This window comes from Ctenopharyngodon idella, chromosome 3, assembly GCF_019924925.1.
Source record: "Ctenopharyngodon idella isolate HZGC_01 chromosome 3, HZGC01, whole genome shotgun sequence".
In the NCBI taxonomy this organism is placed as follows: Eukaryota; Metazoa; Chordata; class Actinopteri; order Cypriniformes; family Xenocyprididae; genus Ctenopharyngodon; species Ctenopharyngodon idella.
In genome coordinates this window covers 43,580,741-43,605,606 of record NC_067222.1, presented here as the reverse complement: position 1 = coordinate 43,605,606, position 24,866 = coordinate 43,580,741, and the positions used below count along the sequence as shown (strand labels likewise).

The 24,866-nt window shown below is 43.6% G+C and overlaps 2 protein-coding genes across 3 annotated transcripts in view; both read left to right on the top strand.

Annotated features, from left to right (window-relative positions):
• mcrip1 (MAPK regulated corepressor interacting protein 1) overlaps positions 1 to 24,866 on the top strand; it is a 35,451-nt gene that overhangs the window by 5,148 nt on the left and 5,437 nt on the right. The gene's annotated exons all lie outside the window — the stretch shown is intronic.
• LOC127508347 (tripartite motif-containing protein 16-like) lies at positions 5,298 to 24,332 on the top strand. Of its 2 annotated transcripts, none has more exons than XM_051886184.1 (6): positions 5,298 to 5,965; positions 10,000 to 10,095; positions 10,204 to 10,425; positions 22,038 to 22,197; positions 22,663 to 22,710; positions 22,950 to 24,332. In XM_051886184.1, the coding sequence occupies exons 1-6, from the start codon at positions 5,387 to 5,389 to the stop codon at positions 23,465 to 23,467; spliced, it is 1,623 nt and encodes a 540-aa protein (XP_051742144.1). In that variant the 5' UTR covers positions 5,298 to 5,386; the 3' UTR covers positions 23,468 to 24,332. The 2 variants fall into 2 exon arrangements, with proteins under 2 accessions (XP_051742144.1, XP_051742143.1); XM_051886183.1 differs by having other exon boundaries at positions 5,307 to 5,965; positions 10,192 to 10,425.

Below are 24,866 nucleotides of genomic sequence, written 5' to 3'. Positions count from 1 at the left end.
CTAAATAGCAATATTCTTCTGGCCCAGCTCCGGTCCACACAGCCCCTTTTTCCACGGCCCACATGCCGCAAAGAATGACATCCCTGGAGTAGCCCAGATCTGGATTAAAGACAAGGGCACACATGGACCGTAACTGGCCCGAGTCTCAGCCAATTACTAACCCATAACTGGCCCTGCACTGAGCCTGAATAGGTTTTAGTGTTGGTACCTGATTCTCAGCTTTAGGTAAACCAGAAACCCCAAAACTGAGCCACACCTTAGCCTTATCTACAGTGCATCCGGAAAGTATTCACAGTGCTTCACTTTTTCCACGTTTTGTTATGTTACAGTCTTATTCCAAAAGGGATTACATTCATTTTTTCTTCAAAATTCTACAAACAAAACCCATAATGACAACATGAAAGAAGTTTGTTTGTAATCTATGCAAATTTATAAAAAAAAAAATGAAAAAAAAAAAAATCACATAAGTACATAAGTGTTCACAGTCTTTGCTCAATACTTTGTTGAAGCAACTTTGGCACCAATTACAGTCTCAAGTTTTTTTGAGTGTGATGCTACAAGCTTGGCACACCAGTTTAAGTTAACTTTAAGTTAAGTTAAGTTTTGCCGCAAAGTTTAATAAACGACTCTACAGTCTTTTGCCACCTCAACTTTAAACTTCAGCCCCGAGGGAGACTCCATTCGTTTGCCAGCACTCCAGAACTTGATTAGCTTTCCCTCAACATCAATCTGGACCCGAAAAGACCTTCAACAAATCAACTAACTCGGAAAATCCCTTTTCTCCAAGCCAAGAACGCTGACAAGGGAATCCGCATTCAAAGACACAAACGACAAGCAAGTACCTCCAGATTCTATATCTGAACTGGTGCATTGATAAGAAGTATAATAATCCTTCATTAGTAGCAATAAATTAATGATTGCTGGTTCATTCAGGTCAGGTCTTATGAAGTGCATATTTTGCTAGAAACTTAATTGGGATCTCATCATTTCATTCTCTTAAAACTCTTTCTTTTCTCACTTCCTTTTTTCTGCAACTTGTATGAATGTGTGTGTATTAGATATTAGTTTATGTGTTAGAATAATCAATAAAGAGAAGTGTCTTGTGTTATGTGCATAAGAATTTAATGCCTTAAACTGACAATCTATTGTTACCTTGCTAATAGTGTTGTCACGAAAGTTGGATATTCATATCCGCTAGAGAGCTTATAGTTATGCCCGTGCAAATGAACGCTGGACGATTCAGTTGCTCTGTCGTAAAGTGACTCTTTTAAAATTCCCTATAAATTAATTATTTCATTTGAGCTGATTCGCTTACAGCCATCACCTCAGAACCTCCTACAGTGGTGAATAATATCAGAGCACAAATCCTCGCAGGTACGGATGTGTATTTAGGGTCTTTATTGTCCTCATTTCCTCCAACAGTCACCAGGCGGACTGCAGTGATATATTTTGTATTGCTTTTTTTTTATGGAACACAGACTCCCAACGATGTAGAAATGAATATGAGAGTTTATTGGATGTGGCACGTAAAGTAAACAGGCAGGTGAGTAAAGCAGTCAAAGCAGCAATGCAATAATGAATGGAAATACAGTCTGTCTCAATCGAGATGTGTTATAGGCTTACCTTCGTCAGTCTCCATGACAGGCGTGGCATTTGGTTAAAGCATACACTTATATCCATCGGCAACTGTAAGCGCTTTCAACTGTGGTCTGCTAAAAGCCTCAAAGGCACCAGGGCTAAAGTGAACAAAGACGCGGATCTTGAGGAAGTTTTATTCGTCCACATTCTTTACAACTTCCCATTCTTTTCTCCTCTTCTTATCGCTGGTAAAGCAGTAAAGACTTACATCGCTTCTCTTGTGGCTCATCGACTGAAAATTACAACCAAGGGCTGCACAATGTGGCATTGTATATTATATTCCGAGTTGTGTTGCGATAAAAATAGCAATAGGACAGTGTCAGTAGAGCAATTAGTGCCACCATTTGACGTCATCGGCTGTGCACCTAAACAAAATGGCGCCGCCCATTGTCCAAATCGGTCCAAATATGTCATGGATTTTTTAAATAATGTAAATCTTTCATGCGTTTTCTACTACATATTTCAGTAAGAGACATCATTTACGTTATATTAAGCCATACAAGTCTTAACACCAGGAGTTCCCTTTAATCTGCTCTAGCAGAGCCTGAAGTAGTAGACGAACTAATCAAAAAGGAAATCAAATCAGGTTTTATGATCAGTCCCTTCGAAAAGCCCCCATTTGAGCATTTTCGTATTAGCCCCATTGGTGTGGCTACCAGAAAATTTTCAGGGAAAAAACATATGATAATTGATCTCTCAGTGCCTCACAACTCCCTATTTCCAAGCATCAATAGTCTTATGCCGCGTTCCAGGCAACCCGTAACCTGTGTTTTTCCAACCTTCTACCCGTGAAAGTGCACTGGAACGGCAGTCAAACCCGTGACTTCCCACCTGTGAACTCGTACTAGATCGATGTACTCCCAGTTCCGCGCTCTGACATCACATAGCCCACGAAACAACAATGGCAGCCCTTACGGATGTGGTGTTTATGCAAGTGCACGTTAAAATAAAAGGTATAACAGCTTCTCTTGACTTATGCGCCATTTTCCCTCCTCCGTTTCCCTCAAATAAGCAAGGAGTAAGCACCTTTGGCGATAGAAATAATTGTAAATGAGCATAAGCCCCGTATGGTCCGTCATGCTGGTTTGCCTGGAACGCTAAAAAGTCGTGGTTTGAAGTCGTGACTTACGGGCTCAAAAACCTGCCTGGAACGCAGCATTATCCCACTCGAGGATTATTCTCTTCATTACCATGATATTGAACAAGGAATAACGATGATTAAATTCACTGGCTGCGGCGCATGGTTAGCAAAAGTAGACATCACATCAGCTTTCAAAGTAATGCCAGTTCACCCGGCATTTATTTGGCGTTCACTGGCGCAATACATTTTATTTTGTCATGCGTTTAACTTTCGGCTGCAAAAGCAGCCCCAAAATTCTCGACACACTATCCGAAGCCATATGTTGGATTCTATCCAATAACTACGCAATTCTTTATCTTCTTCATTTGCTTGATGATTTCTTAATCATTTCACCACACAACACAATCCCTGCAACGCATCTCCTCACGGTGCAAAAGGTTTTCACAGAGCTAGGGATTCCGATGGCTCAGGAGAAAACAATGGGTCCAACCACATTCATCAAGTTTCTGGACATCAACTTAGACTCCGTACATTTCCAGGCTTTACTGTCTAAGGAAAAAATCGATAGAATCATTTTGGTTACGTCCAATCTCCTAGACTGCATGCCCGAATTGTTCCAAACGCAAACTCCTCTCATTGTTAAGTCATCGAAACTTTAATTCCGCAAGGTCACCCCTTCATCACACATCTCCTCGACCTTCACGTCATCAGATCACGCACTGGAAGACCAAATTTATCCTGTAAGTGCAAAAACGAGGTAAGCTTGTGGATAACTTTCCTTAACTTTTTTCTACGACAACTGCATCTCTCTCCCCCTTGATATTAAACTTCAGTTTCTGCTTCCCTGAACTGAGAAGTTGAAATAGTTTCCTGCTTCCGTGTTTGAGTGACATGTGTAAAACATATTAATTATATTCACCGACGCAGCAACCTCAGTTGGCTTTGGGGGATTTTACCAAGGAGGTTGGTTCACATCTCCCTGGCCCCCCCAGCTCCTAGACACACCTCAGTCCTCAGCCTCCTCTGCCCTTTTCAAGCTCTATCCGATCGTCGTCGCAGCTTCCCTATAGGGGAAGGAGTGGTCAACTAAAAGCATCCTGGTCCATTGTGACAACGAAGCAACTGTGCACAGCATTAACAAAGGCCGTTCTCGCTCCCCTGTGTTAATGCTACTCCTCAGATGCCTTATCTGGATTTCTGCCTGTGATCAGTTTAATATAACTGCTAAACACATTCCAGGCTCCAAAAATCAAATAGCTGACTCTCTTTGCCGTTTCTCTTTTGAGAAATTCAGGATGCTGGTGCCAGAACTGGATCCAATTCCAACCCCAGTCCCTCATTATTCTCAGCTGATCTTCCCATAAATCATCCATTAAAATCCCTTCTGGACACTTCTATTAATTCCATCCTTCAAGCACCTTGAACCCCATCACCTGCACACCATTTCATTGTCACTCTCCAATGTGCGCTGTGAGGGCCCTCCCAGCTGAACTCGATCCCGAATCATGCTCGTATAATCTTGTGCCATACAAGAGCCTACCATTCAACTGCTTACCCGTCCCATGTCGTGAGCATCGAAGCTCCCGTCAGATGCTGCGAGAGCACTCCTGGTCGAACGGTCAAGCCTGGTTTTGCAAATACCTTCTTGTGCCCTTCACTTTTTTGGGGGGGTTATTGTCATTAAAAATACTTCTGAGAAAGCAATTCATGCTTACAAAACTAAATGTCCAGAAGAGATGGGGGAGAAATACTGGAAATAACGTGTTCAGCACTTAAAGTGGCAGTTCTTTGAGAGGCCAATAGCCTTAGTTCAGTTCAGTATGTGTCACTGCAGCTGGTTTGCTCTCCTTTGTCTATGAGCTTGTTTTTGCATTACAAAGTTGGGTTGATAATGACTTTAATGACAAAGTTCAGGAGGAGCATGTTCACGTGATCAACCAATCAGCGCAAGAGGAAGCCGGTATATATAGCCGTCTCTCACCTCTGTCCTGCGACAAGTTTCACAGCATCCCTCCACCACCCCATCACCTCACTCTTGACTGGTTTCTATCCTAGTCAAGGAGGGGGAGTACTCTGGGTTCGGGTCAAATACTGAGCTCGGAGCCCTCCCCCAGACAGCACGCAAAATACACATAAATTACTATATTTGATTTCATGTACGTTTAAACTCTTAAACTGCATGATCTGTAGAACTGTATATTCTGACATATGGATATTATTTTTTTGAAACATGCATTTTCTATAAAGCTGCTTTGAAACAATATGCATTGTGAAAGGCTCTATACAAATAAATGTACATTTAAAAAATGAGGTAAAAAGTGACAATGCTGTAGTCTACAGTTGAATACATTGCATGACTTCTGTCCAGATATTTGCCCAAATGTCCAGTAACCTGGAAATGAGTTTCTCATTTGTAAATAAAACTTCATTTGGTCATTCATGTGCTCAGAGCTCGTAATTATGACTCCACTTGAAGGGCACATAAACACAGAAGGAAAGTGTCTCTCCTTGACCAGGAATGAGGAAGCTGCTTTACAGACATGCCTGTTTTCCACATGTCACTCAAACACAGAAGCAGGAAACTATTTCAACTGCTCAGTTCAGAGAAACAGAAACTGAAGTATTGTTGAGCTGTTGTCTGTTGTGTCTCTGTATTTATGCAGTAAAATGGCAGAAGCCAGGATTTCAGTGGATCAGAATGCATTCACATGTCCAGTGTGTCTGGATCTCCTGAAGGATCCAGTGGCCATTCCCTGTGGACACAGTTACTGTAAGAGCTGTATTACAGGCTGCTGGGATCAGGAGGATGAGAAGAGAGTCTACAGCTGTCCTCAGTGCAGACAGACCTTCAGTCCAAGACCTGCTTTAGGTAAAAACACCATTCTGGCTGAAATGGTGGAGAAACTGAAGAAGACTAAACTTCCTGCTGACTGTTACGCTGGAGCTGGAGACGTGCAGTGTGACGTATGTACTGGAAGAAAACACAAAGCCGTCAAGTCCTGTCTGGTGTGTCAGGAATCTTACTGTCAAACTCATTTTGACCGTCATGAGGAATATCACTCTCGTAAACCACACAAAGTGATTGATGCCACTGGACGACTGCAGGACATGATCTGCCGTAAACATGATAAAGAGCTAGAAATGTTCTGTATCACTGATCAACAATGCATCTGTGTGCGGTGTAAGGAGTATGAACATAAAGACCACAACATTGTATCAACTGCAGCACAGAGGACAGAGAAACAGGTATGAACTGAGAGAGATTGTTCACACAGAAATGAAATTGCTGTCTTCATTTACTCAGCGTCATGCCGCTCAAAACCGGTTTGACTTACTTTCTTCTGGAATGTAAAAGATGATATTTTAAAGAATGTCTCTATTTTAGTCTATCGAAAGCCAGTGGGGTACAAAAATGTCAAGATCCAAAAAGGAGACAAAAGCATAAAAGTAATCTAAACAACTCCAGTGGTTAAAAAAGAATTGACGTGCACTTGAAGTGTACTTCAAATGTTGGTGCATCAAATTTTGGTGCATATAAATATATTTTATATATTTATATAAATATATAAAAATGTATATAAATATATTTTATATGTACTAAAGTGTAATTTCATTATTACAGTTCTGTCATGACAATGCTCTGAGATATTGGCATGGTAATGGATATGACACTGTTAATGTATTTCGTCTTGGAGGAATAGATCTGACACTTGCTACTGCCAGTGCATTCATAGACTGTCTTGTGAGCAAGTAAGACGTGCTGCTGCTGCACATATAACATACATGAATTAACCCCGTAGCAGATTGCTACAGCAAAAGGTTTGTTCGAGATGAACTTCACTAACCTGCCACTGGCTGGCAAATTCTTCCAGTTGCAGGTGGGGAGGAGTACAGAGATGGCCATCAGGTCGGACACTTCGAGCTTTCCATTGTGTGCTGAACCAATGCCATTCATGGCAGACCACGCGATTCTTGCATTGATTGTAGTCGAAGAAGTGGATGCGATTGAAATTCCCATTTTTGAATATCAGATATTCAATATCAAGATTGGTTAAATACAAGAACTTGTCTAAGAAAAAACACGCAACACACTTTGTCCTTGTCATCACAGATTCGGACCAATGAAAATAAAATGTCGTCATCAAGGATTTTGCAGCCAATTTTGAGCAACTGCAGCACCTGACCTAGGTGGCTGGTCTGGTTTTGCTCTCACGGTACTTTGATGGCACATGTCATCGTAAGCCGGTCATAGTCAGTCAAATTTTCTAATCAGAGTACATTGCTTTTGTCAGGCAGCAGCCAATCTTTGCATGAAGTCGAACAAGCCTAAACACTACCAGTATTTGAATGTTGAGCCGCAGCTCATTTGCTGCTGTTGCAACAGCAACTTATCAGCTGCACTATGTAGATAACGATGTGATCACTACTATTTGAGTCAAGGACCTATCAGCCTGCCATCTAGAATTCCATCATCAGAACTTGGTATTATACTTTAGTTTGATTTCAGTCCTACTTAAGTTTGTCAAAAATCTCTCTTAAGTACAGCTAATTGCTTTAAATATATGTAGTGAACAGCACATTCCAGGGCCCAGTTTATGGCCGGGCCCCTCTCTGTCCCTAACAGCGGACAAAGGTTTGCTACATTTTGATTGGATCTTGGTGGACTAACACAAACAAACTGTCCAACGCCATCAGATAAAGATGTAAGGACAACATCCAGACCTCTCTTAGAGGGCAAGAAGAAGACCTCTTGTACCAAGCCTGGGAAGGACAGGACTTCTCATTGGTCCACATGCAGTTTCTGCCCTTCACCCATCTAGAGACTACTTCCTAAGGTTGGCCAGAGACTGCCATAAAAATTCCTCGGGACCTCAGCAGCAATGGGTGAAACAAAGAGAGATCACAAAGATCCATCCAAAGCCATTCAAAACTATGTTTGAAAACCTTAGAACTGATGCAAACTACACATCCATTTCATACTTATTCACAGGAATAAGTATTCTCAGTGACAGCTATTTGTAGTGCAACATCTGACACAGATTCAGCTGTTAATGTACAATTGAATGAAAGCATGACAGTTCAATCTTCTTCCATCATGTTTAGTCTCTATTTGTTTAGAATATTGCCAAAGGTATTCTGGTGGTGGTTTGGAAAGTGAGAAATGCATTGGTAAACTTTAAAGACACTGTAAAGACTTCCAACTTTGTGCTTTATGCAAATGAGTTCCACAGGGGAAAGAAGGGTGGGCCACACTGTGTGTGTCCCCTCTGATGCCAGCAGCCAATCACAGCACTCGAATGGAGAAGCGCCAAATTGCAATCTCCTCCTCATCGGAAAGGGATAAAGGTACCCTTTCAACAGACATTCCTTGTTCTGAGTCTGCCCTTCAAAGGGGAAAGACATAACAGATATACCGTTCTGGGTCTCAACTCTGTAAGGAGTGAGACATTAACAGATATACCGTTCTGAGTCTGTCCTGCACGGGGATAGACATTGACAGATACATTCTCGTTCTGAGCCTCTGATTCGTCCAGAGAGACAACAACAGTCCCATGATCTGAGTCTACAGCTGGCGATGCAGCAACAGAGACGACCACGTTCTGAGCCTCCAGCCTGTGAGGAAAGAAACATTAACAAAAAAGACAGTAACGACATCTGCAACAAGGTTAAGCTCAGGAGAGCAAACCTTCGCTTCCAAGGTACCTTCGTCTGCGTGTTCCAGATTGTTAAGGACCTTCTGCACCTACGCCAGGGCCTCATCTGCATGTTCCAGATTTTAGGGCCCTTGGGTGCTTCTGGAGATCAGCATCCCGCAGAGCTTCGTGTTCAAGACTGTTGAAACAGATTCTGGCTCCTCTCCCCACTGCATTGTCACCCAGCACAACCAGTGGAAGACGTCACCGTCATCGGACTCAACCACGTGGAACGTAAATATCACTTAACCAAACCTCTTTCCAGAGACCTTGGCATTGTAGTATATTATCAGTATATAATTTCCTAATTCCCATTAGATGTAATATAGCTGATGTTAGTTAATAACAAATAATCTTTCGTTTATTTGTTTAGTGCATAAGAAGGTTCTCCACCTTTATTTTTCAGAGAAACAGTTTATTTTTCCATAAGATAACGTAACTCTTCCATAGCCACACCAACTTAATCACTTGTATTTTATGTATCTTATGCACTTTATTCCTTTATCATTCATGGTATTCATTTAGTAGTTGTGTTAGTTATTCTTGTTTATCTTTTGTTAATAAAATTTATTTTATTACACTTGTGTCTTCCTTGTGCTGATAATACAGAAAAGGCTCTACAAGTTAGCAATCACACCAATCTTTCAAATAAATCAGCTGACCACTTTACATTAATTCTAAATGAATGAAAGCCCCTGTTGGGAGTTCTCTCATACTGCCAAGGTAAAAGACCTTGACTGGTGCCCTGAACTAGGAAAAAGGGGGAAGTGGTCATCTGATGTACTCATAACCACACCTTAAGAGACGTGTGATCCAAAAATTACAACATCAGTGGTGACGTGAGTACCAATCAATATTTTACTTCGCATCCTTGGATGGGCGAAAGTAAAAATCACTACATATAATACATTCTCCTTTAATGGCAATTAACATGAAATTACGTGTCTGAAAGCATTATGTTCAGTTCACACTTACAGTAATTACATTCTTTTAAAGTATATTATTTCCATAATAAGTACACTTTTTAAATGTATGCTACTTTTAAAAGAGCCCAATTTTGATTCACAGATCAAATCGAATCATTGATTAACAGAGCCCAACTCAAATATGATGACATCAAAAATATCAAACTTCACTGGTGTTTGTGTCATGACATCATGGTGTTTAGTCACGTGACTGTGACATGCAGGAACCAATGAGGTTTGATGTTATTGACATGTCACCATATTTTATTTGACCTCTGTAAACAGCCGAGACATTCTTCAAAATGTCTTCTGTTGTGTCTCACAACAGATAGAAAGTCATACAGGTTTGAAACGACATGAGGGAGAGTAAATGATGACAGAATTAAAACTTTAGGGTGAAGTATTCATATAAAACTAGACACTGATGAAATACTGCTGACATTTCAGTTTCATATTCATTCATAATCTCATTTCAGGAAACTATGAATCTGTGGTTTGAACATACAGTATAAACTTACCATGCTAGATCTTTAACCCTCCACCAATTTTGGATTCATGTAACTTTAATTTTTAAGTAATAGTAGTTTTACATGTCATTTCCTGTTATTGGTTTTTCCTCCAGAAACAGCTGAAGGAGACGCAGATAAAGATCCATCAGAGAATCCAGCAGAGACAGAAAGATCTTCAGCAGCTGAGAGAGGCTGTGGAGTCTCATAAGGTGAGTCTGGAGAAGAAGAGGAGTTTGAGACACCTCAGTTTGGACTCTGTCAGTCCCGCTGAAGCCACTGTGTGATTGTGATGTGTGTCCTAACAGCGCTCTGCACAGACAGCAGTGGAGGACAGTGAGAGGATCTTTACTGAGCTCATCCGCTCCATTGAGAGAAGCCGCTCTGAGGTCACACAGCGGATCAGAGATCAGGAAAAGGCTGCAGTGAGTCGAGCTAAAGGACGACTGGAGCGACTGGAGCAGGAGATCAATGATCTGAGGAGGAGAGACGCTGAGCTGGAGCAGCTTTCACACACACATGATCACATCCATTTCCTGCAGGTAACAGAGATCTAGAAGAACAGGATCATAGTGAACTTGAGCAAGAGAAACATTTCATGAGAGCAGAACGAGCCGTTGACTGAGATGTTGTCAGGAATTCAGTCAGATTCAGTCCAGTGTTTGTTATCATATAATCATCAGTCAGACTCTCATCTGATCATCTTTTTAAGGTGACCTATTATTCTCCTTTTTACAAGATGTAATATAAGTCTCTGGTGTCCCCAAAATGTGTCTGTGAAGTTTCAGCACAAAATACCCCATGGATTTTTTTATTATACCATGTTTTAAATGCCTATTTTTGGGTGGGAGAAAAAAATGCTCTGATTTGTTGTGTGCACCTTTAAATGCAAATGAGCTCATGCCCCCAAGCTCATGATTCCAATACACTGAGCCAGAAATAATACAGAAGCTCACACAGTAAAATGGATCATTACATACTGTATGTACGTAGGTATGGCATGTATTATGTGAATGTTTGCTAACATTTGATTCTGAATTAATTTGATAGCGTGCTGCATGGCTATCGTGGCTAAAGCTACACACTGTTAGAGAGACTCAATAAGAATGAAAGGGTTAGTTCACCCAAAAATGAAAATGATGTCATGTCGTTCGGTAACACTTTAGAATACTGATCCTTCATAAATGAATAACTACACAGGAACAAATGAGTAATGCATTATTAACACTCTAGTAACTACTATCTGGATCAGTATTCTGAAGTGAAGATCATGGCAACCAACTGGTAATTACTTAAGTGTTACCAAATACATCAGAAGGAATTACTGTACAAAACTGTACAAAAACCTCAAAAGTTTACAATTGTAATGATGGGTCAACAGTGTGTGGATCCATTTGCAGCTTTATTAAACACAGCAGTAGGGCAGAGCAGTACCGTAAAGAGGGACAGGAAAGGATCGAGGCGGGCAGCAGAGAATCAGAGTCAGGTCACAGGCAAGGATCGAGACAGGCGGCAAACAAACACAGTCCAGGGTACAGGCAAGGTTCAGGGCAGGCGGCAAGGGTTCATGAGAGATAAACAGTCCAGGTAACAACAAGATAACAGTCCACAGAATAACGCTCAGAAATGATCACCGTAGCAAATCAAGACTTCACGAAGATGTGGTGTGTATGCGTGTCTTAAATAGTGTGCGTGTGATGCAGTTCAGGTGTGTGTGCAATCAGTCCCAGGAATGAGGGCCTATGGGAAATGGAGTCCGAATGGTGGAGAAACAGTATTCCGGTGATGGCTCCCTCCGGCGGTCCGGAGGATGAACCGTGGGAGCCATATTCATGACAGAGCCCCCACCCTGCGAGCGGCTCCTGACGCGAGGAGGCGGACGCCGGGGTCTACCACGTGGTCGAGGGGTCCGTACCCCTCCCAGCCGACCAGATATTGTAGTCTCGACCCCGACGCCTGGAATCGAGCAACTCTCGGACTTGATAAGCCTCCTCGCCCTCAATCGTCAGTGGTGGGGGATGACGGCCCTCGGCTCCCTCCGGTTCCCCCCTCGGACCCCCGGAGGGTTTCAGCAACTAAACATGGAATGTGGGAGAAACACGATAGTTAGCAGGCAGATTTAAACGAAATGAGACAGGAGTAATTTGTTTGACAATTTGAAAAGGCCCTACAAACCTGGGACTGAGTTTCTTGCAAGGAAGTCTTAGACGAAGATCCCTGGTAGAGAGCCAGACCCACTGCCCAACGGTGTACTGGGGATTCGGTCGGCGGTGTCTGTTGGCCTGTACCTCTTGTCTTCTGATAGCGCATTGTAGATGGTGATGGGCCATATCCCAAGTCTCCTCGCTCCTGCGCATCCATTCATTGACTGAAGGTAGCTCGGAAGGTTCACCTGACCACGGGAACAGTGGAGGTTGATAGCCTAGGACGCACTGGAAGGGTGTGATTCCTGTGGCCGGTTTTCTCAGAGAATTCTGGGCATATTCAGCCCACATCAAATAACGACTCCATTCCGACTGATCTTTCTGACAGTAGGTGCGGAGAAAGCGTGTGAGTTCCTGGTTCATCCGTTCTGTCTGTCCGTTGGATTCTGGGTGGTAGCCAGATGTGAGGCTGATGTTAACGTTTAAGTTCTTGAAGAATGCAGACCAGACCCGTGAGGTAAACTGTGGACCTCTATCTGACACAATGTCCTCAGGTAACCCATAAAATCTGAAGACGAAGTTACAGAGCAGTTCAGCGGTCTCGAATGCAGTGGGAAGTTTGGGCAACGGAATGAGACGGCAAGCTTTAGAGAAACAATCGATAACAGTGAGAATTGTGGTGTTGCCATGGGATACGGGTAGGTCGGTTACAAAGTCTATGGCTATGTGTGACCAGGGGCGTTGTGGGATGGGTAACGGTTGGAGCAGACCAGCAGGAGATTGATGAGGAGTTTTAGATGTTTGACAGGCTGCGCAGTTGTGGATAAATTGAGTCACGTCATGAAGCATGGAATTCCACCAGAACCGGTTTTGCAGGAGGTGATGAGTGGCGGTGATACCTGGGTGACCTGAGCTGGGAAGGTCGTGGACGTGGTGTAAGAGTTTATCTCTCAGGGGAGCTGGTACAAAAGTACGGTCAGGCGGGCATGCAGCTGGTGGAGCGGACTGTTCGTTGGCCTGAGTAATTTCTGACATCACGTCCCACTGGACTGGTGCTAAGAGGAGGGTGTCAGGGATAATGTGCTCTTCTGTCTCGGATCGTTCTACCCGTTCCGTTTGTCGAGATAATGCATCAGCCTTGGTATTCTTGGAACCCGGTCGGTAAGTCACTTTGAATTGAAAGCGGGTAAAGAACATAGCCCATCGAGCCTGACGAGGGTTTAGTCATTTGGCGGAGCGGAGGTATTCTAGGTTCTTATGATCGGTGAGTACGGTGAATGGATGTTGCGCTCCCTCCAACCAATGGCGCCATTCCTCTAGTGCCGCTTTCATTGCCAGTAATTCTCGATCTCCCACGTCGTAATTTCGTTCTGCCGCCGATAGCTTTCTGGAATAGAAGGCACAAGGAAACATTTTCTCAGGAGTGCCCTGGCGCTGAGATAGAATAGCTCCGATGCCTGTGCTGGAGGCATCTACCTCCACGATGAAAGGCCGTTCAGGATCAGGGTGACGGAGAATGGGTGCTGTAGTGAATCGTTCTTTTAACCCCTTGAATGCCTCGTCAGCCTCGGGGGACCAGTGTAGGTGAGACGTCTGACGTTTGGTCATGGAGGTTAGGGGTGCTGCAATGCTGCTGAAATTGCGAATGAACCACCTGTAAAAGTTAGCAAAGCCCAGAAACCACTGTAATTCTTTGAGCGTGCGTGGTTTAGGCCAATTGAGTACGGCTTTCACCTTGCTGTCATCCATGGCGACCCCTTCTCTACTGAAAACATACCCCAGGAAGGATGTGGAGGTTTGATGAAACTCGCACTTTTCTGCTTTCGCGTATAACTGGTGCTGAATGAGTCTCTGTAGGACAGCTCGAACATGCTGGACGTGCTCCTCCAAGGACCTGGAGTATATAAGAATGTCATCGATGTATACAATGACCCAGCGGTTCAGCATGTCCCTGAACACATCGTTGATGTAAGACTGAAATACTGACGGGCTATTGGACAGCCCGAACGGCATGACAAGGGTCTCGTAGTGGCCGGTGGTTGTAGAGAAAGCAGTTTTCCACTCGTCCCCTTCTCTGATACGGATGAGATTATATGCACAGCGGAGATCGAGCTTGGTGAAATATTCAGCCTGTTGTAACTGTTCCAGAGCGGCCGGTACTAAGGGCAAAGGATAGCGAAATTTGATGGTGATATCGTTCAGGCCTCGGTAATCGATACAGGGTCTCAGGCCCCCGTCCTTCTTTTTGACAAAGAAGAATCCTGACGAGGCTGGTGATGTGGATGGCCGGATGAACCCCTTGGCTAATTCTTCTTCAATGTAGGCTTTCATAGCGGCTGACTCAGGCTGTGACAAAGGGAAAATTCTACCTTTAGGAGGTGTGGTACCTGGTAATAGATCGATGGCACAGTCCCCGGGTCGGTGAGGAGGTAATTCGGTTCTGTTTGCTGAATGCCACAGCCAAATCGGCGTATTCAGCGGGAATGTCGAGTTTCCCGGGGCTGGATTCTTGCAGCTCGACAGTTTGAATTGGTAATGGAGTGACTTGCTGTAAGCAGTTCTTATGGCAGAAGGCGTCCCATTGCAGTATCTGTCCCTCTTTCCAGGAGATCTGTGGGTTATGAGTTCGAAGCCACGGCAGACCAAGGATTATGGGGTTGTTAGGAGAGTGAATCACATAGAAATGGATGAGTTCGCGGTGCAGAATTCCGATTTGTAACTTGAGTTCGTCGGTGATGTGAGCCACCTTTCCTCCTCCAATGGGTTTTCCATCTAACGCCTCCACTGTCAACGGAGAATGGCAGTCGGTTAGTGATATATTGTATTCTTTGATGAAAGTGACATGAAATTACCGGCAGCGCCAGAGTCCAGCAGAGCTTGAGCGGTAATACTTTGATTGTTGACAGTGACTTGAATGGGAATTTTGAGGCAGTTGGTTGAGTAGTCGGATTGAATGAGAGGACTCACCACTTTAGAACTGGCGGGCGTGGGTCGAACCGGGCAGTTGACTTTGAAATGACCAGCCTGGCCGCAGTACAGACAGAGGTGCATTTGTCGTCTTCTCTCTCTCTCCTCCGGCTGGAGTGGGGTGTAACCCAGTTGCATGGGCTCGGGGTTTTGACATGTTGGGTTGGAGACTCGTGTGAAACGTCGTGAGCGAAGAAGGTTGTCAATGTGAATGGAGAGGTCAATAAATGAATTTAGTGAGCTGCCCTCATCCCGGCAGGCGAGTTCTGCTTGTAACTCCATGGTTAAACCTCGACGGAACAGCAGCTTCAACGTGTCCTCCACCCAGTTGGTTTGGGCCGCCAGAGTGCGAAATTGCAAAGCATATTCAGCTGCCGTTGTTTTGCCCTGTGTGAGTGAGAGCAGCTGATCACCCGGACTTTGGCCCCACGCGGGATGTTCAAATACCTCTCTGAATCGCTGCAGGAACCCAGTGAATGTGGGAAATACGGAATTATCATCTCTCCAAACAGCAGTGGCCCAGTCCAGCGCTTTGCCAGTTAGCAGAGAACACACAAAGGATATTCGGCTTGATTCGGTGGGATACAGAGAGGGTTGCTGATTGATATACAGCGAGCACTGTAGAAGAAACCCCTTACATTTCGCTGGAGTGCCATCGAATTTTTCAGGTAAGGCCAGACGGGGGTTCACGGCTGGAGGATTTGGAAAAACTGGCGTGGCAGGTGCCGCGGGCGGCGGCGTGGCGGCCTCGGCGGGATTGAGGCATAGGCCTTGTAGTGTCTTTACCAGCTCCTCTGTGAGCGAGGTTAAGCGATTCAGTTGGTGGTGATGCATCGCTAACTGATTGGCCTGAGCTGATAGCTCGGTGGAGATCTGTAGCAAAGCTGCTGGATCGCTGGATGGCGAAGTCTTCTGTAATGATGGGTCAACAGTGTGTGGATCCATCTGCAGCTTTATTAAACACAGCAGTAGTACAGACAAGGGCAGAGCAGTACCGTAAACAGGGACAGGCAAGGATCGAGGCGGGCAGCAGAGAATCAGAGTCAGGTCACAGGCAAGGATCGAGACAGGCGGCAAACAAACACAGTCCAGGGTACAGGCAAGGTTCAGGGCAGGCGGCAAGGGTTCACGAGAGATAAACAGTCCAGGTAACAACAAGATAACAGTCCACAGAATAACGCTCAGAAATGATCACCGTAGCAAATCAAGACTTCGCGAAGATGTGGTGTGTATGCGTGTCTTAAATAGTGTGCGTGTGATGCAGTTCAGGTGTGTGTGCAATCAGTCCCAGGAATGAGGGCCTATGGGAAATGGAGTCCGAATGGTGGAGAATCAGTATTCCGGTGATGGCTCCCTCCGGCGGTCCGGAGGATGAACCGTGGGAGCCATATTCATGACAACAATGACTTCAGTAGTTACTAGAGAGTTATCATGTTTCTCACTTTATAATACTGATCCAAATAATTAGTAATTCTTCTGAAGGATTTGGTAATACTTCAGTCATTACTAGTGGGTAACCATGACCTTTACTTTAAAATTAATTATACATTATGCATCATTCACATTAACTATGAACCTGTATATAGTAGTTCTTAGTAGTTCTCTGGGAGGTATGAAAAAATAGTAGTTACTGATTAGCTAATAGTGAACTACCACCTTCAACTGAGCATTATTACTTACTAATTCATTAATCAGAGTTTCTTGTTAGTTAATAGTAGTTACTAGAGTGTTAATAATGCATTACTCATTTGTTCCTGTGTAGTTATTCATTAATGAAGGATCAATATTCTAAAGTGTTACCCTGTCGTTCTACACCCGTAAGACATTCATTTATCTTCGGAACACAAATTAATATTTTTGATAAAATCTGATGGCTCAGTGAGGCCTGCATTGCCAGCAAGATCATTTCCTTTTTCAATGTCCAGAAAGGTACTAAAAACATTTAAAACAGTTCATGTGACTACAGTGGTTCAACCTTAATATTATAAAGCGGCAAGAATACTTTTTGTGCGCCAAAAATACAAAATAATGATTTTATTCAACAATATCTAGTGATGGGCGATTTCAAAACACTGCTTCATGAAGCTTCAAAACTTACGAATCATTTGTTTCGAATCAGTGGTTTGGAGCGCCAAAATCAAGTGATTTCAGTAAATGCTCTCCGTCCGCTCCACCACCTCTGCCTGGCGAGATAATGCGTCTGCCTTAGCGTTCTTTGAACCGGGTCTGTAAGTTACTGTGAACTGGAATCGGGTGAAAAACATGGCCCATCTTGCCTGCCGAGGGTTCAGACGCTTAGCAGATCGGAGGTATTCCAGGTTTTTGTGATCTGTGAGTATGGTGAATGGATGTTGTGCTCCCTCCAGCCAGTGGCGCCACTCCTCCAACGCCGCTTTCATAGCCAGAAGCTCCCGGTTGCCTACATCATAATTGCACTCTGCTGCCGACAACTTTCTGGAGTAGAACGCGCATGGGTACATTTTTGCTGGATTACCTTGGCGCTGTGAGAGTACAGCCCCGATGCCCGTGCTGGATGCGTCGACCTCGACCACGAATGGGAGCTCTGGGTCTGGGTGGCGGAGAATGGGTGCAGAGGTGAACCGCTCCTTCAGAGCTTGGAAAGCGTGCGAATGAATCGCCTGTAGAAGTTGGCGAACCCCAGGAATCGTTGCAGTTCTTTCAGCGTGCGTGGTTGCAGCCACTCCAGCACCGCCCTCACTTTGACGTCGTCCATCGCCACCCCCTCCTGACTGATGACATACCCCAGAAATGAAGTAGAAGTACGATGGAACTCGCACTTCTCCGCTTTGGCATACAATTTGTGCTGGATGAGCCGCTGCAGAACGGCCCGGACATGTTGGACGTGTTCTTCGAAGGTTTTGGAGTATATGAGGATGTCATCTATGTAGACGATGACCCAGCGATTAAGCATATCCCGAAAGACGTCATTGATGAATGATTGGAAGACGGAAGGACTGTTGGACAGCCCGAACGGCATGACAAGGGTTTCATAGTGGCCGGTGGCAGTGGAGAAGGCCGTCTTCCACTCGTCACCCTCTCGGATGCGAATCAGGTTGTAAGCGCACCGGAGGTCTAGTTTAGTGAAGTGCTTGGCTTGCCTTAGCTGTTCCAGGGCTGCGGGGACCAATGGCAGAGGGTAACGAAACTTAACTGTGATATCGTTCAGTCCACGGTAGTCTATGCAGGGTCAAAGACTGCCGTCCTTCTTTTTAACGAAGAAGAAGCCAGACGCTGCCGGAGATGTCGAGGGTCGGATGAACCCCTTGGCCAGTTCTTCCTCAATGTATGCTTTCATAGCTGCCGATTCTGGTTGAGACAGGGGAAATATTCTGCCCTTGGGGGGCGTGGTACCTGGAAGCAGATCGATGGCACAGTCACTGGAACGGTGAGGAGGTAACTCGGTCGACTTGCTTTTGCTGAAAGCAACCGCCAGATCGGCATACTCAGCGGGAATTTCGGGCTCGTCATGGTTGGGCTCGTGAATTGAGACGGCCTGGACTGGTATGGGGGTGATCTGTTTCAGACAGCGCTCGTGACAGCTGGCGTCCCACTGAACGATCTGGCCCTCCTTCCAAGAAATGAGCGGGTTATGAATTCTGAGCCATGGGAGACCAAGGATAACTGGATTGTTGGGTGAGTGAATTACATAAAATCGGATGCATTCTTGGTGAAGTACTCCCACTTGCAACGTGAGTTCAGCGGTGATGTGCGCTATCCTCCCTCCTCCGATTGGTCTCCCATCTAGCGCCTCCACTGCCAATGGAGAATTGCAGTCCGTTAATGCGATGTTGTGTTCACGGATGAATGTGTCTGACATGAAGTTACCCGCAGCCCCAGAGTCCAAAAGTGCGTGCGTAGTTACACATAGATCATTCATTGTGACTTGAATGGGTATTTTGAGGCAGTTGAAGGGATAGTCGGTGGAGAGTGGAGGACTCACCGCTTTCGGGTTGGATGGACTGGGTCGGATGGGGCAGTTGATCTTGACGTGGCCTGCTTGGCCGCAATACAAACACAAATGAAGCTGTCGTCTCCTCTCCCTCTCCTCTGGACGAAGCGGGGTGTATCCGAGTTGCATGGGTTCAGATGTCGGAGTGGTCAGAGTGGGCAGACGGGCTGAGCGTCGAGACTGGAGGAGATTATCGATGTGAATAGCCAGCTCAATGAAATTGTTGAGTGATTTTCCCTCGTCGCGACACGCGAGCTCGGCTTGAAGCTCTAATGACAGTCCCTTGCGAAACAGCAGTTTCAGCGTGTCTTCGACCCAGTTTGTTTGTGCGGCGAGGGTGCAGAAGCTGAGAGCGTATTCGGCGGCTGTGTTGTTACCTTGAGACAGCGACAGCAGTTGATCTCCCGCACTCTTGCCTCCCTCAGGATGGTTGAAGACCTCTTTGAAGTTTTGCAGGAAAGCCGTGAAGGTGGGAAATACAGATCCATCCTCTCTCCATACAGCCGTGGCCCAATCCAGCGCTCGTCCCGTCAACAGAGAGCAGACCAAGGAAATCCGACTGGACTCGGTGGGATAGAGAGTGGGTTGTTGGTTGATGAACAGCGAGCATTGTAGAAGAAATCCCTTACATCTCGCAGGGGTTCCGTCAAACTTCTCCGGGAGTGCGAGGCGTGGATTTACGGTGGGAACGGCCGTGAAGGCCTGGCTGGCGGGAGCCGCTGGTGGCGGCGTGGCGGCCTCGGTGGCGTCGAATCAAAGACTCTGTAGAGTTCTCACCAGCTCCTCGGTAAGTGAAGTCAGACGATTCAGTTGGTGTTGGTGTACCGCGAGCTGGTTGGCCTGGGCGGACAGCTCGGTGGAGATCTGCATGATTGCTGCTGGATCGCTGTTTGGCGAAGGCAGAATGGGGATCCATTTGCAGCTTTATTAGATTAAACACCAAGGCAGACAGGGGCAAAGGCAAAGACATAAACAGGAACAGGCAATGGTCGAGGCAGGCGGCAGACAAACAGTAACGGGTCACAGGCAGAGATCAGGGCAGGCGGCAAGCAAACACAGTCCAGTAAACAGGCACAGTTCAGGGCAGGCAGCAGAGAATCACAACGGGTAAACAGTCCAACAGTAACAGAATAAACAATCCACAGGAAAACGCTCAGAAATGATCACCGGGGCAAATCAAGACTTCGCGGTGAGTGTGTGTGTGCGGCTTAAATAGTGTGAGCGTGATGGGGTGCAGGTGTGTGCGCAATCAGTCCCAGGAATGAGGGCCTATGGGAAACGTAGTCCGAATGGGAACAGTCAATATTCGGGTGATGGCTCCCTCCGGTGGTGCGGAGGAGGAGGCGAGGGAGCCACATTCGTGACAAAACGAGGCTTCATTACGTCATAAGTGTTTCAAAATTTCAATAGTTCACGTGACTTTGGCAGTTTGATACACACTCTGAACCACTGATTTGAAACAAAAGATTCGTAAAGCTTCGAAGCTTCATGAAGCAGTGTTTTGAAATCTCCCATCACTAGATATTGTTGAATAAAGTCATTTTTTTGTTTTTTTTTTCTCGTCACTTGATAATATTAAGGTTAAACCACTGTAGTCACATGAACTGTTTTAAATACGTCTTTAGTAGCTTTCTGGGCACTGAAAAAGAAAATGATATTGCTGGCGATGCAGGCGTCACTGAGCCATCGGATTTTATCAAAAATATCTTAATTTGTGTTCTGAAGATGAACGAAGGTCTTATGGGTGTGGAACAACATGAGGGTGAGGAATTAATGACAGAATTTTCATTTTTAGGTGATCTAACCCTTGAAGATGCATTTATGAATTTTACAGACTGTAAGCTTTTTCGGGTTAAAAACAAAAATAATGACATGGCTTTGGTCTCTGTGAATACAGTAAGAAACAATAACTTTAGCCACATTTAACAGTGCATTAGCAACATGCTAATTAAACACATTCAGAAAGACAATTTGAAAACATCACTGATTATATGAAATTGGATCATGAACAGCTGGTACCTTAACCCAATTCACAACGGTAATCTTGTAATAATGCTTTTTAATTCAGGTGGTATTGGTGGGTTTCCGCTGGAAATTCGAGCATGCTGCCATTCGTCTTTGCATCATTACATCACGTCTGTTTACATAAAGAAGGAGTCCCAGCTAGTAGGCTATTTCACATGTGAGGATGCTGCTGGTAGTGGATCATTTATATCCTTTTCTCACAGCAGCTGGAATAATTAAATTTATCATTTTGATGGCGGATTGTAATCCACAAAGGTCCAAATGACAGTCATCAGTGACAACTGGAGATTTACCCATATAGTCAAAAGCAAAAGACTTCGGACTGCGGAGTGGCTACAGAAATTGAAATCTACAGGTATCGCTAATACATGCTAAATACACATAGTCACGCAATGCTGATGTTGTTAACATTAACAATTTGAGAACAAAGTATAACAATAATAATGAATTGCACAGTTTGATGTGATCCGAGCTAAGCGATCGTTACATTTAATCACCATCGGCAGCACGATTTATTGTAATGCTTTTTTTCTCAGTTGGTCGGAAAGTGACAGACATGTTACTTACTTGTTCAGATGACATTTTCTGGTGAAAATTCTTATATTGGTCATACTTCCAAGACATAGAATCTATGATTCTGAAGTACAGTATCCACACCAATGTGGTGACTGACAGCAAACATTAGATTCATCCGTGCTGAGGAGCCGTGCCGATGCACAACCCACATAAAGATGATAATTCCGCAAATTACTGCAATTGCAGGTTTTGAACAGAGAAATGCTGATAAAGAGGCAAAACTTATGGACTGCAACTTTAAATTATATTATTTCTGTACTAATTTAAAAGTATGCTAAAGTGCTCTTCTTTTTCTCAAGGATTGTAAGTGTCAAATGCTTGAGTTTTTAGCATTAAATAATGAATATGAGAAGAATGTTTCTGAATGTGTGAAAGTGCTGGATTGAGGAGAGTTACTGAAGATCAACAAGAGCCGCACAGATCTGATCTAGAGCAGGTTATTGGCTGAAGTTTTGATTTGTGTTTTCTGTAGAGTTTCCAGTCTCTCTCAGCACCTCCTGAATCTACAGACAAACCTGACGATCCCTTCAGTTCTCTCTTCTCTTTTGATGGCATGAGAGAATCTGTCCGTCAGCTGAGAGACAAACTGGAGGATTTCTGTAAAGAGGAGATCCAGAAGATCTCTGAAAGAGGTAAAGTCCTGCGCCTCGTTTATACAGACGTGTGTAGAAAGATCCGAAATGTGAACGTAAAACAGTTTCTAAAATGTTCCTGTGATTTATAAAACATCCATTTGCACACAAAAAAAATTCTTAAATGCATCCCAATTTATAAATCACAGTTCATCTTAAATTCAAGTACAATGTTAACAAGAGCATCAAATCCACCTTCAGAATGACCACAAATATCCCTTGATGGTTCAGAAGTACGGCACTCATCATCATGAGCAAGTGTTTATTTATATACATGATGTAGGATTTTGAATCAAATCCGATAAGTGTGTTTTATAAATGAGGCCCCTGGAGATTCATCTGCTCTCAGAAATGAGTCCTTCATCATCTAATATCATAGAGCATTATATTAGAAATGTCTCAGAAATGAATGTATTTTATCATGTCATTTCTCTTCACACTGTTCATGTCTGTTTATTTCCACAGTCACTTTCACCAACATGAATCTCAAGACCAGGAACGACTTCCTACAGTGTAAGTCATTAAGAAAACAAGCAGAAAAACTCACTGAATGTATTCATGTTCTTCCTGTAGAAGGCGAAAGAAATCATGATAGAAGAGTTTAATAATTGATCATGTAAATGATGATTCAGGATATCTGGTCAGCTGTGCTGAGACACTGATGATACACTGAACATTGAGTCATGAAGAGTTCAGATACATTAAAAGATCAGATTCATAATTCCTGATTCTGATGTGTTTCTCTCCATCAGATTCCCATCAGCTCACTCTGGATCTGAACACAGTGAATGAATACCTCCGTCTGTCTAAGAGGAACAGATTTATAACTGACACTGACACAGTCCAGCCGTATCCTGATCATCCAGACAGATTTGATGTGTATCGTCAGGTGTTGTGTAGAGAGAGTGTGTGTGGACGCTGTTACTGGGAGATTAAGTGGAGTGGGACTGTGGATATATTAGTGTCATATAAGAGCATCAGGAGGAAGGGAGGGGGTATTGAGTGTATGTTTGGATTTAATGATCAGTCCTGGAGTTTAGACTGCTCTTCCTCCAGATTCTCATTCAGACACAATGACATAAAGACTGTTCTCCCTGTAAAGTCCATCAGCAGTAGAATAGGAGTGTATGTGGATCACAGTGCAGGAACTCTGTCCTTCTACAGCGTCTCTGACACAATGAGACTCATCCACACAGTCCAGACCACATTCACTCAGCCGCTCTATCCTGGGTTTTGGATTGGTTTAGGATCATCAGTGAAACTGTGTTGATGTTTCAGAACAGATTGTAGAGAGATTTTACCCATAATACTTTGAGCTGCATGAGAAATCAGTAACAGTGAGATGATACAGAGTCTCTTATTTCTCTTCAATGCATTAATACAGCTGAAGTTTGTACAGTATAAAAACCATTACGCCTATGGAATGTCCTCACTAAGATAGCAAAACAAACCTGTGTGAGTGACGATGTGTATTTGTCTTTTTTTCAAGTTGTACTTGTGTTGATGGAAATCACATTCATTTAGTTTTTATTGTAGTGACACGTAAATACATAACTCATTTTTATTATTACTATCAAAAGCACCTTTCAGTTAAATGATCAAACACAGGGTTCATTACAAAATGAACAGATTGAGGATAGTGTGGTTTTGAATATTGAAATATCAGAAACATTTGTGAACAATGTAAAGAGTGAAGATGTGAAAAATAATATTAGTAGTGGAGAAAATAGTGTTGGGAAAAAAATCACAGTTAACATGAATTCTTTAGAAGAAATTAATGACTTTCTTGACTCAGTGTTTAGTAATGTTGTTGATGTAAAATAGTACTTTCCGGATATGAAGAAATTTAAATTGGTGTTTTTGTTGCAAAAAAAAAAAAAAAAAATTCCAGCTGAAAAAGATGCTAATAAAATTAAGGAAAAGTAAAGTGCTAGCTTCATGAAAATAGCTTCAATGTCATTATTTTATGTCTTCTTGCTGATATTTATATGGGTGTGTTTAGAGTCGGATCTTCATGAGAACATTAAACCTGTGTAAAATGAGGGCATTTTGTTTTGTGTAGAGTTTTGCAGAAATCATTAAGAAAATTGGAATATATGTGAAAACAGGTGAAATAAATTAAACGTTTTGAGAAATGTGTCTTTGTTTTGAGAGCTGAATGAATGATTCAGGAAATCGTACTGAATCAGTCATAGTGTGTTAAAGGGATAGTTCACCCAAAAATGAAAATTCTATCATCATTTTCTCACCCTCAAGTTGATCCAAATCTGTTTAATTTTCTTTGTTCTGTTGAACACAAAGGAAGATATTTTGAAGAAAGTTTGTAACCAGGCCACTTTGGGGCACCATTGACTTCCATAGTAGGAAAAGAAACTACTATGGAAGTCAATGGTGCCCCAAAACTGTTCAGTTTAACACATTCATCAAAATATCTTCCTTTGTGTTCAACAGAACAAAGAAAATTATACAGGTTTGGAACAACTTGAGGGTGAGTAAATGATGACAGAATCTTCATTTTTTGGGTGAACTATCCCTTTAACTAGCAATCGAGAAAAACTAATGTGGGTGTAATACTCACCCATAAAACAGGACACAGTAATAAAACATCAGTGGGATATTTAGTTCATATATTTTACTAAAACACACCCTAATAAAAATGCTGCGCAGAC

Excerpts from the sequence above, each read along its gene's own strand:
- LOC127508347 (XM_051886183.1), top strand. The coding sequence starts at position 5,387 with ATGGCAGAAGCCAGGATTTCAGTGGATCAGAATGCATTCACATGTCCA. Across the intron at positions 10,096-10,191 it reads AGGCTGTGGAGTCTCATAAG|CGCTCTGCACAGACAGCAGT; the intron begins GTGAGTCTGGAG and ends GTGTCCTAACAG. Across the intron at positions 22,198-22,662 it reads CCAGAAGATCTCTGAAAGAG|TCACTTTCACCAACATGAAT; the intron begins GTAAAGTCCTGC and ends TTATTTCCACAG.